General features: G+C 46.8%; 1 protein-coding gene across 3 annotated transcripts in view; it reads right to left on the reverse strand.

The window, feature by feature from the left end:
* F13A1 (coagulation factor XIII A chain) overlaps nucleotides 1-17,082 on the reverse strand; it is a 167,393-nt gene that overhangs the window by 17,141 nt on the left and 133,170 nt on the right. For all 3 annotated transcript variants that reach the window (XM_084873186.1, XM_084873185.1, XM_084873187.1), the window contains 2 exons: nucleotides 9,388-9,675; nucleotides 3,317-3,477 (listed from right to left, as the gene is read on the reverse strand). In XM_084873186.1, coding sequence (XP_084729312.1) covers nucleotides 3,317-3,477; nucleotides 9,388-9,675 — 449 coding nt within the window. The remainder of the gene's footprint in view (nucleotides 1-3,316; nucleotides 3,478-9,387; nucleotides 9,676-17,082) is intronic.

Here is a 17,082-nt window from a genome sequence, read left to right on the forward strand (position 1 = left end):
AACAACCAACATACTTGGCACTGACTTTGATGTGGACTTAGGTATCCATTAACTCATTATATACTCACAACAACTCTATGAAGGAAGTATTGCCATTATCTCTCTTTTACAGATGCCAAGAAAGAGAAGTGATGTGTCCATGGTGACACACTTACTATATTGAGAAAAAAGGTTTTGAACGCACATAGTTTGGCCCCAAAGCCCATGTTTTGACCTTCTCCTTAGTTTTCTCATCTGTAAAGTGTGGATTATAATAATATCTATCTCATAAAATGGTGCTGAGGATTAAATAAGATAATACTAGAGAAGTATAATAATACAGAGCTCAGTAATTTCTAGCTGCTATCATTGTTATCGCGGTGTTCTGGTCTTTTCCTTCCTGCTGCCTATGAGCTAAGAATGGAAGGTCATGTCCTCCTAACCCTTGGCTCACATGTCATCTCGCCGTGCCCAGTACATTCATAGCAGTGAACTTGAGAGGTTCTGTCAGCTGGGGCCCATGTCAGACTCAAAGTGATGCACAAAAAGTTCTAGCATTGCTGAAACCGGTTTGGCTCAGTGGATAGAGCATCAGCCTGCGGACTGAAAGGTCCCAGGTTTGATTCCGGTCAAGGGCATGTACCTTGATTGTGGGCACATCCCCAGTATGGGGTTTGCAGGAGGTAGCTGATAGATGATTCTGTCTCATCGATGTTTCTACCTCTCTATCCCTCTCTCTTCCTCTCTGTAAAAAAATCAATAAAATATATATTTAAAAAAAGAGTTCTAGCATTTTCCTACAATCTGACAACTCTGTTCCTCTGAGCCATTGTGTGTGTGTTTTTTTTTCTTTTCTTTTGTTGCATTTAGCTCCCTCTCCAATTCCTGTTTTATTTAGTTTATTTTATTTTTCTCCCTAAGGTCTCCTAATACTTCAGTGTAACATTTTCTTTCTCCTCCCTCCTTCCCCTCTGCTCTTCCTTCCTCTTTCCTTTCCTCTTTTCCTCCCTTCCTTTCCCACCCCTTCTCCCCCCACCCTCCTGCCTTCCCTCTATGTCTTTCCCTCCCTAAGTCACTTGCAGGATGAGGGCTGCCATCTGTATTTCATTTGTCCAGCAGGTTAGGCTGCCTCCCAGGCCTCCAGGCCATTAGTTTTTGGAATCAGGCTTCTCACAGCTCAGGGACACTGGGGTGACTTTTACAGTGCGAGGTGCTTTACCCAGGAACACCCCTTCTCCTGCTGGGACTTAGTTTGTTTTGAGGTTAATACGGTTAATGGGGTTAGTGGTTAAGGGGCAGCTCACGCAAAGCTGCCTCTTGCCCCCTGCCTCCTGCCTCTTGCCTCCTGCCTCTTGCCTCCTGCCTCCTGCCTCCTCTCCTGAGCAATCTCGGCTCTTGACAGAAGCCACAATGTCCATTTCTCTCAAGCTCGAGTCCCAGTCAAACGGCTCTGCCTCTGAATAAGTTTCCTCCAGAAACAGCATCCCTGACACCTTAATGGAAATTAAAAATAAAACAAAAACACAACTTTTTAAAAAGTGCACCCTCCCTGCCCAGCTCACTCGGCTTGTTGGAGATAGTGTTTGATTCTGCCCCCGGGGAACAAAACTGTTCTTTAAGCAAACCCAGAAGATAACTAACAAATAATCCTTCAAATAACGTCTATGAAAGTTATTAGTTCCTTTTATACATCCAGTGCATTATCAGCGGTGCCATTAAATTCTGTTTCATGCTGTGGTTTGATCACTGTGCAGGGTGGAATGCTCTCTCCCAGCCCTTCCCAGGGACAGGCTGTGGCCTCATAACTGGGGAGAGCAGGCAGGCCTTGCTCTGATGGGAAAGAGTCAGGGATGCCTCCGAGTGCAGCTGGGAGGACCCTGCAGGCACCGCCCCATGTCTCTCAGGGACAGCAGGTCATGGGGGCAGCCTGCCCATTGGGGGTGCTGGGAAGGCCCCCTGCTTATGGTCCCCAGTGCCTCACACTATTGGATTCATGCTTTCACCGACTGAGGGCACCTCTGGAGGGTCGCCAATGCACTTCCCGATTTTGCCTTTGCTTCATCTTCTACCTGCAGGCCCTGAACATCCTCATTTTAATTTGCCTCTCAAGGCCTGTGGGAGGTGACTGGGGTGAAATAACCACAGATGACAATGGAGGCCTTTCTAGATATGCAGGGTCTGGGGTTCTTGTCCTCAGAGGGCACTACATGTCTGTGTTTGGATGAGCTTTGTCCTGGGGTGACTCACTATGGTGGTCAGCAGTGTCATCCATAAGTCTTGAGACCCAACAAAAGCTGTCACTTTGAATGCTTCACAACAATGATTCATTTTACAAATGATCCACAGAAAGTTATTTCTAAAACACAAGGCCTAACTCCCCCTTCCTAGCCCATTGCCCATCTCCCAACTCTAGGGGCATTTAAAAATGTGAAAACTTTGTCTAACTTTGATTTGTCTATCACTTTGAGGAATGCAGCTCAGGAGCTGTGCTAATCATTCAGTCACTTCATGAACAATGTTCTCCAGCGGCCTGGGGAGGCCTGGCAAGAGGTGTGGCACTCCCAGGACCCTGCTGTGGGCTGGGTACCTGCTCACAGGGTGTGAAGGTGTCAGCTGCTGCCTCTGCCCCTGAGACTTGCAGGAGCACACAGGCTGCCATAGTCAGCCCTCCTCCACCAAGCTCCTTTCAGCCACCTGGGCAGGGATTTCTGGTGCTCAGTGGGGAGAAAATGTTAAAACTACTAGCCAAGTGGGCAACAAAATACCCCCGTGGTGACACAAGTCAGGAAGGTGGTTATCCTGGCGACGGGGAGGGGTTATTTAGGGGAAAAGGCATGAGGGCATTTTCTGGATGAAAAGTCATTGCCATTGCGCTGACCTTTCTGGCTACAGCTACATCTCTGTGAACAGCAGTGCTGTCCAAAGTGCAGGCGGAGATGATCCAAGTGGTTTCCTTCTCATGCCGTGCCTGACCCACTTTATGCCGGAGGCAGTGAGAATTCTAAGTATATGTATCCATTACACATCTTTATCTTCCTCCACAAGTGTGATCATACCTACAGGTTATATTTATATCTGCAGCCAGATCTATATATTTAGATCTGGAGAGGAGAGAAAAGTGTTACATGTGCATATCTATATATAGGGTGGTTTACTTCTTTCAAAGAACAGGAAGATCCTAGCTCCATTTTTTTTTTTTTTTTGAGCACGCGCACCCACACACACACACACACACACACACACACACTCACTCACTCACTCACAGTAAAACACAGTAAGCCTGAACAAATAATCAACCATCTTGCTCTTCTCCCTTGTCTGAGATGCTAACACTGACCTTGATGATGATCTTGGGGATGGTCAGCACAGTGGACTTCTGCTTGGCCAGAATATCCCCGGTCTCATTGACACGAGCTGTGACAAAGAAGTGCAGGGACGCTTGCTCCAGCAGCTGGCCCATGTACTCGCCGGCTCTGACCAGCACCTCCTCTTTCTTGACTGGCAGAGGGAAACAAACATGCTGGGTGTCAGGACCTGAGATGGGACCCGCTTTCCTTCCCCCGAGTGCCCCATCTTTCCCACATTAGCACGGCACCCACCGAACAAAGTGAAGGTGAGGCAGGGGCAGATGGAACAGAGTCAATCAGGGATAAGCTCTCCCGCCTCTGGGTAAAGAAAAAATATGCTGGAAATCTAATATTCAGTAAGGTCTTACTGGAGAAAATGTGCCAGATTTTCCAAACAGTGCTTTTGCTGTTGTAAAATACGATGCCATGTTTGAAACCAAGGACCCGGGGGTTTTGACTGCAGCTGTTTGGTTTGGGTAGGGCCAACCTGAGGGTGGCAGGAGTAGAGCGGTGATGTTCAAGGACACCATTCCACGTGCCGACCCCTTGTGCAATAAGCAGCATCTCGTGTAGGCCATGGGCCACGCTGGAGCAACACCTTCAGTCACCCAAACCTTTTCCCCTTGTAGCTCCACATTTTCTTTCCAGCTTTTTCTCTAGCATCTGACATAATTTTTCTACTGAAGAGAAAGAAGCTGTTGAAACCAGTTTTCACCATAGGCATTCAGCTTCCTCCCACCTCCTCTCCTGTTTGTCAGCAGGCCTCTGTGCCAAAAACTTGTTTCCTCATGTCACTGAGGTCAGCTTTCAAGAGGACATCTGGAGGGGGAGGGGGTCCGGCTCCCTCTGCTCATCATCAGGCTGGGGATGGGGACTCTACCTTGTGGCTCTGGCCACAGCAATGAGGTTCTCTGTGGCTGCATCACCCACTTTCTCTATCTCTCCTTTCCCGAAGCCCAGGATTCTAGAGAGCAAAGCGCAGTTCTGCTGCAGGCCGGCCTCAGGCCCCAGTGGCCACAGCTGCTGCTACCTGCCCGGGCAGGGCCACGTGCTGATGTGGCATCATCAGCCAGCCACCCAGCAGGAAAACGGCGACTCGTGCCTCCACCCCCAGGCGCAGAGCACAGAGTCTGTAGGCGTTCAGAGAATTGCATGTCTCCACCACTGTCTCCCCGCCCAAAGCCTGCCTTTTGCCAAAGATTCCTCTCTCTTGCAAAAGTTATTAAAGGAAATAACTGCCATGGTTTGCAGTTTTTGGGGCAGAGCGTAGTTCATGACAGCCCTCCATACTGAGCAGTGCCCCCTGCAGCTAGGAAGGAAGGCTGTGTGGAGACCCGCACTGGAGCACAGGGAGACCTCCTGGCGGCTGGCTCACAGTGAGAGGCATCAGCACCCACTTGGAAGCTCCGCACAGAGGAGCAGGTGCTGTGGCCGCCTCCAGCCCTCTGGCCAAAGAGTTCCCAGTCTTGGCTCCACATCACCGTCGCCTGGGGCTATTTAAGAACCTTCCCTGGTGGGTCCCACCCCACATCGATTAAATCAGAATCTTAGGGGCCCAGGCTCAGTGAGGTGGACTCTGGTGTGCAGCCGGGGGCTGAGAAGTGCCCCAATCCTCAGGGGCTCCCCGCAGAATCAGCCCTGACATAGGGGCAAGAATAGCTTTTCCAACCCAGGCCTGCTGCTCCCAGTGTGGTCTGTGGGCCAGCAGACACCACCACCAGGAGCTTGATATAGACGCAGGTTCTCCAACCCACCCTACCAGCTGCCAGGGTCTGCCCTTGATGAAGCTGCCCAGATGATGGCTTTGCAGGTTTGCAAAGCTCCCAGAGCCAGGGGGGTTTACAACGGAAGTGGCAGAGCTAAGGTGGAATTAGGACAGTCTCAGTTTTAAAATAGAAAGTTCTGTACCCTGGAACTTAATCAATTCCTGGCAAACTGGAAAGGCTGGTGAGTCCAGACCAGTGGCTGTCAACTGAGGGCGATTTTGTTCCCCCCACCTTTCGCCATATTTGGCAACGGCTGGGACATTTTTGGTTGTCAAAACTGGCTGCTACTGGCAGGTATCCAGTGGCTAGAGGACAGGATGCTGCTAAACATTGTGCCATGCACTGGACGCCTGTGGCCATTATCCACAGTCAGGAATGTGCATGGCGCCTCTGCTGAGAAACTGCCCTGGGCTACACAGAGTTGTTAGAAGGCATTGGTCTGTCTTATAAAGTGTTAACGGACTAGGATTGATTCCTGGGCAGTCCTGTTCCATTCAGAGCCAGCCTTTTGAATTTATGAGCTGGCCTTGATGTTGGCCCTTGAATTCTGTATTTTTTAATGACCAATCATGCTGTCTTCTTTGGGCCTGAGACTAGATTCCCCTTTCCATGGCTCCCCCAGAAATTAATTGTCCAGATGAATAAGACTCTGCCCCCTCAGTTAGATGCAACCTCAGATGAGCACATGGGGCCTGCTTTTCACTTCCCCAGATCTGCACAGATGGAGTGGCAAAATGACAGGCCTTGAAGAACAGGCATTTTGCCTCAATCAACCACCAGTAATAAAACATGGGCGTCTTTTGGCTCTTTTTACACGGCTGTTTGGCCACTGGGGTCCTTTAGGAGGGTGGGATATGTCTGACTTCTTTCCAGAAGTCTTTGCAGAGGCTCTTGTTATCTTTACAATGTCCGCACTAGGACCCCTTTATCTCGGGGGCAGAACATTCTCTAAATCATAGCACCGAGGAAACTGGGCTGTGTTTCCAGCCCAAGAGAACAGTGCTCCTGAAATAGTATGTTATATAAGTGCTGTGTTTTGCCACCACACAAGAAATTGTTCTAGATAAAGTTTATTAAATGTGGCAAGAGAAAGAAGAATAGATTTTCATTCTATGAGCGGTGGAGCTGGGATCCTGCCAATATCATTTACGGTGTCTGGGGAAAGCCAAGGGAGACACAGACTGGAGCTGCCTCATCTCTTTTCCAAAAAGCAGAGAAAACTAAATATAGCCAAGTGGAAATGATAGCACCTTTGAAGGTACTGGAAGGTTTAAGTTATTCAAGTCTTCCAAGCTGACTCTAGCCCACACAGTTTCTTTAATCATCAATCTGGAAAGTATGCCTCCCATTCTACTTGGGAAACTTTCTTTGCAATACAGCCTCCTAGCAATGTACTCTGACCTTCTAAATCAAAGTCTAGAATCATATTTTGCAATATTGTGCAATTTATTTTATATTGCAATATGCAGCTTATTGCATGCAGTCAATGTCCCCCATCTGTAGGGCAAAGCAAGAAATAGTCTCCAACTCCCTTCAAAATATTACAGGACAAGCCTTGGGGTGGGCCGAGAAGGTGGGGCCTGTGTTAATATGAAGCCTGGCCTAGGTTTGGTCAGTGACTGGGCCTGGGAGGGCTAATGTAGTACGTCATCCTAGCTCACTAATTCATATAAACTCAATCATTTATTGGATTAGGGAGAGGAGAAGGGGATGTAGAGATGGGGCTCTTGTGACGTGAGAAAAGGATTGCTCCTAGTTCCCTGTTTAAAGGAGTGAGGAGCAGCTGGATGCCAGGTAGCAAGGGCACAAGTAAGGAAACTGGCCCACTTAGGGCCCAAAGTATGGCAAGTTAGCTCACAGTCCCTGCCTAAATTGGAGTTGGTTTCTGTTATCTGTTTTGCCTTTAATTACTGTGCATGACCTTGAACACATCAACTCATCTTTTCAGTCTCAGTTTCCCAAAATGTAAACACGTTGGAAGTTAACATTTACTGAGAGCCTACCATATGTGATCCATTTCAAATATATTTATCTCATTTAGTTTCCTCCTCACTCGCCTTCTCTCACACCACACACCCAATCTGTCAGCCAATCCGGTGGGCTCTACCTTCAGAACATCTGACCAGTTCTCACCACCTCCCTCGTTACCCCGCCATCTCTCACTAAGCTATTGCAATAACATCTCTAAGTGTTAGCCCTACTCCCCCAAGAGCCTATTCTCAGTACAGCAGCCAGAGTGATCTTGCAGAACCCAAGTCAGATCATGCCATACTTCTGCTCAGAAACCTCTAGTGGTTCTTTCAGCTCACTTGGAAACAAAGCCAACATGCTTACTAGGGCCTATACCTCTTTCTGGCCTTCGCCCACCACTCTCACCTTGCCATTTTTGTTCCTGACTCTGGCCTCTTTGCTGTTCATTGAACACATCAGATATGATCTGGCCTCAGGGCCTTTGCACTTACGGTTCCTTATGACTAGAAAGTTCACTCTTGCCCTTCTGTAAGGTTTCTTTTAAATGGTTTCTTCCCGACCACCTCTTCTCTACCACCACTTCTTCTCCTGCTTAGCTTGCTTTCTATTTCCCTATTACAGGTTCAACCACACTATATATTCACTTGTTTGATTGTTTATTGCTGAGCCCTGCCCCACCACAGGTGACTACAAAGTCCATGAGGGTAGTGAGAACTTCTGTTTTGTTCATTGCTATGTATCCAGCATAAAGCAGGACCTGGATTTGTAAGCACAAGATAAATGCTTGAGTAGTGAATCCCCAACCCTGTGATGTGGGTGGTATTGTTTCTATGTACAGATGGGGAGAGCGAGCTCAGATGACTAGGGTAGCTTGTCTGGGGACACACAGCTAATAGGCGACAGTCACACCTCAATCCAGATTTGTCTCACTCCAAGGCTCAGGCTCAAAAGGTCACTGCCTCTGCCTGCACTGAACAGCTGAGATGGCTCTTCTGCTCTGAGTCCTTTACCACTCCCCTCCCCGATGCTCTTTTCTACAGGGATTCCTTTCTACCTCCAGGCATAGAAAAAGCACTACTCTTCCAGCTTCCAAAGAAAACACCATGCTGATGGGTTTCCTAATTGTTAAAGCCACGTTACTGAAGTGAGGGAGCTTGGCTTCCTCCCCCAAGTTTGGGTAGGTTTCTTAGGATTGGGATTTTGGGGACTAGCTTCCCATTTTTCTGGGACTATCTTTCTGAACTTAGTGTGACCTGGGACAGACAACAAATGCAGAAAGCTTGTAACACTGTGGAAATGTGGTTTGGTCCTCTGCTCTGTAAAACTTATTATTCATATACCCTTTTTTTCTTTTCTTTTTTAGTGTCAACACATCTGGTCCACAAAAGCTTGATGCCCGGAAGTGTTCAGGTCCTTTCTGATCTGTCCTATCTAACTCCATGTGCTCTGCCTGCAGACCAGTTCCTTCCGATTGACTAATTTTGCCAATTGTGTGACCAACTGCTGTGCCCACTAAATACTAGGACCCCAAGAAATGAAATTGATTGAAAGTGAAACCCTCAGTGCAAAGTGCAGCATGTCCATTCCAATACCACTTAAGATATTCCAGAAGGAGATGCTGGGAGGGGTCAAGGATGAGAAGCCCGGGAGAGCTGGTATAGAGCGCAACCCCCCTCGGAGGCTCCTGGACAGCACACCCCAGCCTCCCATCTCCTCTCCCCAGGTTGGGCTCTCTCCTGTCCTTGTGCATCAGACAGATCCATTTTCAAAATGGTCTTTATGCAGAGCTTAGCTCTCCCTGCCTTTTAAATGGTAAAGCAACACCCACCATTCCTGCGGGAGCAGCCCCGTGCCCCCAAAGCCTAACTTTGGGAGGGAGACACCAGCAGGGGGCCTGCGTGTTGGGATGTGTCCTTCACAAGCTTTTCTGTGCACTCAGTGCCCTTGGGATCTTGTTAAAATGCAGATCCTCACTGACAGGCCTGGGAGGGCCTGAGAATCTGCATTTCTCACCAGCTCCCCAGGGATGCCAATGCTTCAGGTCCCCAGCCCACACTTTGAGTAGCAAGAAGTTACACTATATTTACTTTCCAGGACTCCTGGGGCTGGCTCATGATTTTGAAAATTTCAGTGTTCGCTTCTGTGCAGGAGGCATGAGGATGAAAGGCAAGGCCTCTCTAAAAGAAGTTGGTTCTCCCATGTGGTCTCCCTGAACTCTGGGGAAGAACCTTCACTCAGTAGAAAGTTATTAGGGGTGTCGGGCCTGAGCCAGACAGAGAAGCAGGTCTCAGGTCCCGGAGAGAACAGCCCCCCGGTTAGCTTACAGGACAAGGGATCCAGAGCCACATCAAATGTCTCCTTCTTGAATTCCTCCTTGGAGACGCCAGTGTAGAAGGTGATGTTGCCTGAGAGATAGGCTGAGATGGTGTAAGCTTTCGGGCTGTTGTTCTGGAAGGTGATGGTGACCTTGAAGTCCTTTCCCAGCACAGCGTTTTCCACTTCAAAGTCCATGTCCACATCAGATTTCGATTTCATAATGCCTTCCGTGTTGAGGGCCTTTTTAACCCCGTACATCAGGGCAGTTTCCAGGGCCAGCCTCTCTTCTTTTTGACCTAGGAAAGATGCAGATGGGAAAAGAATGATGGGAAAAGAAATGTAGTCCCTCAAAGAGAAGGTCGCGGTACTGCACCCCCTGAGCTGCGGGCCCCGTATGCTGTGCCTGCTTGATTGCCTCTGGGAGCCACACCGCTTCCTTTGAGGCAGGTGCCCAAATCATTCCAATGTTACAAATTCTGCCAAATCAAGTTCCAGCCAGTCATGACCTGCCTGGATTGCAGAGTTAGGCGGCATCCCAGGGCCTGTCTGAGAAGGGATCGCCAAGAGGCTTGCTCTAATGGTCATTTCTGCAGGGTCACTATATCAGGGGTCAGAAGGTAGAAGAGGCAAAACTGTGGTATCAGTTGCTTCCCTCCCCAACTCCTGGCCATGTAGCTAGAAATTGAAGATCTCTAAGCAAAGATTTTGACAATAGTCACATCTGGTCAGCCCACCTTCTGCATTTGAATTTCCCCCTTACTCATGGTTCTCCCCAACAAGACCCATCTTCCTCATCGCTCTTTCCACTTGGGCCTGCTCCATCTGCTCCTGCTAAGGTGGACCTGGGCAGCTCATCCTGCCCTCCACTCCGCCCTCCATTGCTATTTATTCTTGGCAGAATCAGAGATCCCTGTTTCCCAAACCGTGCACTGCACCCCACGCTCCAATCTAGCAAACTGTTAACAAGCCTTCCTGAAGAAGGACTGAAGGCCAAGTTCCCTTGGGGAGCACTGGGTTCTCTAGTGCCTCCTGGATGGTCACATGTTCAATGACCTATTGAAGGTTCTGAGATTGTGCCCTCCTAGGGAGACTTGTGTAACAAGATTTCCCAGTCATCTGACATGGAACACATTGTTCTGACGAACGCTTATTGGGATGGTGGTGCTGTTTGAGACATGTGCAGTTTTTAGAAATATGTCTTATGTAGTGGTGGTGATGGGGATATGGAGAGGAGGAGAGAGGAGGAGACTGAAAACTTGCTTTGTACATGTGCGAAAGTGAGAAGTACAGGTACAAGTTAGGCCTGAGAGCCTCCTGCTCCCGAGTCCAAACTGGGCTAACATTCCTTACCAAGTACAGAACCAAATTCTTGGCTTTGGGTGACAGGGATTGAGGAGGTGTGGACAGATAGTTGCTATTGTCTTTACCAAACTAATTCCTTTGGATATATTTCAGTGCATGTGGCAAATAGAGAGGCAAATATTTTTTGGCTTCTAAAAAGTAGTCATGGGATTGGCCAGCAAGAAAAACAGTAACACACAATAACTTCAAAATAAAAATGCTGGCTCTTATTTATGTTAATTTTAAGATATTATCTTTCACTTTACTTAGTTTATAATAAAAAGCAATGGAGATGAAGAGGTCAAAAGGTTATCCTTGTGATGGGTGTTGTGGTAAGTACATACCATACACTATCTCATTTAATCCTAAGTAAAAAGGTAGGGGCACTGTTATTACCACCAGTTTCCTGGTTTGTAAAACAAGGAAGCCAACATCAAAGGGTTGTTAGGTGGATTAGAGGTATTATATGGATAAGGATTGATTGGCAGCTGCTAGTACTTTGCAAAGACAAAGAAAATGCCAGCAGGTATTGCAAACAATCAAAAATGCGTATGTGTGTGTGCATGTGTATTAGCAATTGCTCTGATTGTCAAGATTGCCAGGAGATGCCAGAAACAATTTGTCTAAGACAAGCATTGGCTAGAGTACATGTTTGCAGATCAATATGGGGAGATAGTAATAAAGGGAAGGAGGACTGTGACAAGAAAAGTGCAGTGAAATACTTTAGCAGAATGCATCTGGCAGATAGCTCTGCGAGAAAGCGAGCACTGATGGCTATCGCTTTGGATGGATACCAAATATGCATTTAGGTGAAATGCAGGGGGCGAGCAGCAGTAGCAGGAACATGGTCAGAGAGGTGTCTACTTGGAGGGGAGAAGCTGAGCTGGCTGGGATGAGGGGAGGGGGCAGTGGAGGCTTGTGAGAATAAGAGACTTTATTCCGTATCATGTCATAGATGGAAGGACCTCTAGCTTCTGCTAGGGACGAGCCTGCCCCAGTGAGCAGGGGTGCCAGGCAGAGCAGTCTGGGCTGTTACAGGAAGCACAGGCCCTGATAGGAGGCAGGAGCTGTGGGCCTCTGGCACAGGCAGAACCCAGTCACTCTGCAGTTGTGCTTAATGTTCTGATGTCTCATATGATTCAGGCCACGGACTCAGTGCTGTGAGAGAATGGCCTACAGCCAGATTCCATTGTCTGAGACTCCTCCATCTACCCTAGGAGGAAGGTCTGTCAACTGGGATGCAATTAGAGTGCCTTCTTCCCATTTGTTTGGATCTTAGCTCAAATGTCACCTTCTCAGAGTGCCCTCCCTTCCTTCCTCCTGTGTAAATGTACCTAGTCCTCTCAACTTTCACTAACATATCACCTGGCTTTATTGCCTTTTGCCTGTACTTGTCACTATGTGATGTTATTCCTCTGTTACAACACAAGCTCCTTGTCCTCCAGACCTAGGACCTAGCCTGGCATAGAGACTCCAAAAGACCGAGGAGAAGCCCTCTGCTTTCATCCAGACCAAAATTTCATCTTTATAATGGACTAGAGGCCCAGTGCATGAAATTCGTGCATGGATAGGGTCCCTAGGCCAGGTCAGTGATCAGGGCCAATCAGGGCCTTTTGGCTGCTGGCTGGGGCCTTCCTTCATTCCTCGCCACCTCCTGGTGGTCAACACACATCATAGTGAGCAATTGAACTCCTGGTCTTCTGATCAAACTCCCAAGGGGACACTTTGCATATTAACCTTTTATGTACACTGAGTGGCCAGTTATTAGAGGCCTGGTGAATTCGTGCTTGGGTGGGGTCTGGCCAGTCTGGCCAGGGGGAAGGGACATGGGAGGTTGGCCGGCCTGCCTGCTGGTCGAACTCCTGGTTGAGGGGACAATTTGCAAATTAGCCTTTTATTATATAGAATATGCACTGAGTAGTCAGATAATTATGCATTCAGAGATCATAATGATCTGGTCACTCAGTGTATATAGACTAGAGGCCCGATGCATGAAGATTTGTGCAAGAATGGGCCTTTCTTCCCTTAGCTGCTGGCACCATCTTTGCTCCAGCCTGGGGCAGTCTTTTCACCTTCCCATGCTGCCCAGAGGCCCAGAGTGGCTGGGGTGGTATTGAATGCCTGCATCATTGCCATGATGATGACTCAGGCATCTGCTCTGCCCCCAACCACTCAGTGCCTGCATATGCAAATTAACCCATCTTTGTTGGGTTAATTTGCATACTTTGTTGGGTTAATTTGCAATCATTCCTGATTGGCTGGTGGGTGTCGTGAAGGTATGATCAATTTGCATCTTTCTCTTTTATTAGTGTAGATACCAAACAGTCCAGTGTAGGACATTTGATGTTCAATTAGGCTCACCTGTGAAAGTGCCACCTGAGTTACCATTCATTTGATATTATATGCTCTAATGTCAGGTGTGCTCAGGTGAGATGCACAGCCTTTCCTGTAGGAGTCTGGCAGTGAAGAGGGGTCACCGTTCAACCAGGGAGGCAGGGAAGGCTTCTCAGCATTTCCCCCTCCACAGGGAGAACAAAAGCCTGGAGGCAAATGGCAGCTTGGTTTATTAGAGGAACTGTGCAGCTCACCTGGCTGCTACTTATGATAACTGCCCATGTGGTTAGCAGGGACAGTGAGGGGACAAAAAGGAAGATGCCATGTGGCCATGCTCTGATTGAAACACCCTGGAGATGACAAAAGAGAGGGAGAGCTTTTAAGTAGTGCGGCAACCAGGCTCAGGTTTACATTTTAAATATGCCACTTTGACAGCAATGCAGGGTTTAGAATGAGGGAAAGAGGATAAGAGGAAAGGGAATTGGAAGCTGTAGCAGGTATCCAGGAGAAAAGCCATCATAGCCCAAGCTAATAGTAGTGTATAGTAGGGATAATACAATTACTAGTGGTAGCAGAAGCTTACTTTTATGGAACACTTTCTAGGTAGCAGGCACAATGCTAAGAGTTCTCCACACATGATACCACCTGATTCTCAGAGTGGCCATGGAGATCAGGAGGGGTGGGGAAGGGAAGATGTTTCAGAGGGACACTCAGGTTTATTGCACCTGGTGGATTGTGGTTCCTTCACTGGGGTAGATCTAGGGAGGGGAAGGGAGTGGAAGAGGTGACATTTGGGAAGCTTCCATTTCAAGTTTCTGTGGGACTTTAGGTAAATGTGGAGCTGAAAAGTGAAGTCTAAATTGGGGTCAGCGATTTGGGAGTGAGCAGTGCATATGTGAAAGTAAAACCAGCTGTAGAAAGAACACAAGGAAACGAGCAAAAACCCAGGCAGGAGCAAGGATGTAAGCCTAGAATGAAGTCACTTTTGGAGGTAGTAAGGAAAGCAGAGGTTGGGTTGGGGGGACAGGAGACAGAGCAAAGAACCAAGCAGGTTGGGATGGAACCAGGAGACATTGCATCATAGAAACAAAGAAAACCAAATTTCAGACTTGGGAGTAATAGCATGAAAAGGTGTAGGAAGGTCAGGCAAGCTGAGGTCTGCAAATGTTTCTTCCACATGGCAGTCAGGTTGGGTTTTAGTGACCCTGAGAAGATCTTCAAGGATATGTTGGTAGCAAAATGTAGGGCATAGTAGGTGAGGAATATAAGGGAAAGGAACATGGCAGGCTGCCAGGTGCAGGCAGCTCTCCCAGGACACCTGGCCATGGAGGCGAGGAGGAAGAAAGTGCGGGCATGTTTGGTGGGGGATATATTGTTGGAAAAGACTTTGTAAACTCTTTAAACACTGAAATGATAATGGAAAAGAGCTAACAGAAAAGGAGAGAGAAAAATACAAGTGACAGGGAATCACTGATGGAGCGATGAGGAAATGAGTTCCAGATACCATCATGAAGAAGATATATTGCCCAGAAGTTTTAAGGATTCTGGTTTTCAAAGTTTTATAGTATAAAAGGTATAAAATTAATGTTAAGCTTTAGTTTGTCCAAGTTAAAAATGATCTACCCACAATTTAGTTAATTAAAATAGCAAATTCTTAAATATGGTAATAATTCCTCTTTTAGGTTTTTACTCATCTCCAAACTTTAGTGGCCTCACTCAGAATCTGTGGATAGAGAAATTGTATGAAAGATTCCATAATGAGAACCAGCGTGGCAAATACATAGCCATGGATGCTGGCTGATCTTTCCTATATGCCCATGAAAGACATTGATAATCACCCACTCTTTCCCACTATATTTGAGAGCAGTCCCAGCATCCTCCTCTAAACAGTTCTCCACTTCGTCATTCCCAAAGCTGGAATTTGAAATGCATACACCATCTTTGATTAAGAGGCCAATTATCCATCTACTTAGGATTAAACTCTAATCCAGAAGCTGATGGGTGTTTCTTACCCATCAGCAGCAGGAAGCAAACCCTCACCAAGCTGTGGGATGTGTGCAGAGCACAGAGAAGGGAATCCTATGGGAATTTAGGGGCACTTCTGTTTAGACCAGACCTCCACATGGTCCACCTGTCTGAGCCTTATCTTCTTATCAAACTCTTGGCCCAGATTGCAAATGTCTTCCTCATTTGGAGTTGACACACTTTATTTGTTTTAATCTGTTGTCTACCCTTGGCCAAGACCTGACTCCTTTTTTTGTAGACTGCCTTTGGGTCCTTCCTTTCTTGACATCTGACCTTGATTTGGACTTCACTGCCACCTCCACTGCTGACAGCTAATGGCATTCTGCTGTGAGGTTAGACAAGACAGCTGATGGCCTGGACAGCTCCATGCAGGCTCATTGCTTGTTTTCTTGTCTGATCAGGATTTCTTCCACATTAGGAGAGTTTATCCCTAATCCTTGGCCAGCTGCCTCTTCCTGAAGAATTCCTTCCCCATGCTTCCCCTAGCCAATTTTCATCTTTCCATCTCAGTAGCCTCACTAACACCCTCCCGAATCCCCAAGACTGGCTTGTGATTCCCTTCTCTGTGCTCTGCACACATCCCACAGCTTGGTGAGGGTTTGCTTCCTGCTGCTCTCTCCAGCTAAATGGGAAGGCAGAGTTATGCATGTCTCTATTTGTATCGGGTGTTGAAAATATGGGGATGGTTACTAGCAGTTGTTGAATGAATGAATGAATTAATGAATATTACAGCTAGTTTCTTTTATCTTTTTAATGGACTTTTATATTTCCTTTATAAACCTTTTCGCATATAACTCCATAATAAGAGGGCATTTTTTTGTTTTATCATGCTTATTTTTTTAAGCACAAAAACATTTTTTAAAATTGTTTCTATTGCTATGTCTTTGAATTTATTATTTCCTCCCCTCATTTTAGGGGAAAAAAAGAAAGAAAAAAAAATCTTTTGGTCTATGTTGTGCAATGGAGGATATGTAACAGAACAAAAGAGTGAATCATTTTAGAAATATAGCAAAAATTCACTAGTTTAGATGACAAAATTTTTGAATTTCTAATACTATGCACAAGAATTCTCAGTTCAGAAACTTCCTCTTTATAGTGCAAACTGCTTTTGTAAATAAGAGTGCAGTGACTGTCTAAAATATTTAAGAGAAATTCAGCACTCCATAGTACTTCAGGAATACTGATGGATATCTAGGTATATGCTAATTATCATCATTTTTATCTCTTCATTAAAATAAATGCCACCCCTAAGAACTCTAATGATGAATCATCTATGAAATATACTCCTCATTTCCTATTGAGATAGACAAGTTCCTTCACTTCCTGTCCACTGCTGACCTTGGGAAGTTTTGTCTTCAGCCTGCAGGACCCAAAGCATACCAGGTGCTTTAAACCTTCATGATTTGGTCATGTTACCACTGACTGGGCCCACTTTAACTATGTCTGTGATTTCTCTCACCCTGTTCTGTCTTTTTTGAATCTCCTGGTTGGACTGAGTGTTCATCTTCTTATCAAAGCCCCCTCTGCATAATGATCCTGTCACTTGGCCAGGAACAGAAATTGGGTGCTGCTCAATAAAATGATCCAAGCACCAATCATTATTCCAGGCACAGAATAGGCAATCCGTCCAATACCAACTCAACAGCTACATATAAAATATTTTGAATAATAAAAGTGAACAAAACCACATTGCCATTATTTTATAACTAGAGGCCCGGTGCATGAAATTTGTGCATGGGGGTGGATGTCCCTCAGCCCAGCCTGCACCCTCTCGTATCTGAGATCCCAACAGCCTGTTTAGGCCCGAAAGTCCTTTTAGGCTTGATCCCAGTAGGATTGGGCCTAAAAGGGCAGTTGGACATCCCTCTCACAATCCAGGACTGCTGGCTCCCAACTGCTTGCCTGCCTGCCTTTCTGATTGCCCCTAACCATTCTGCCTACTAGCCTGATCAGTCCCTAACCACTCTCCGGCCAGCCTGATTGATACCTAACTGCTCCTCTAC

The sequence above is a fragment of the Pipistrellus hanaki genome, assembly GCF_964339955.1.
Source record: "Pipistrellus hanaki genome assembly, chromosome: 2".
NCBI classification, from domain to species: domain Eukaryota; kingdom Metazoa; phylum Chordata; class Mammalia; order Chiroptera; family Vespertilionidae; genus Pipistrellus; species Pipistrellus hanaki.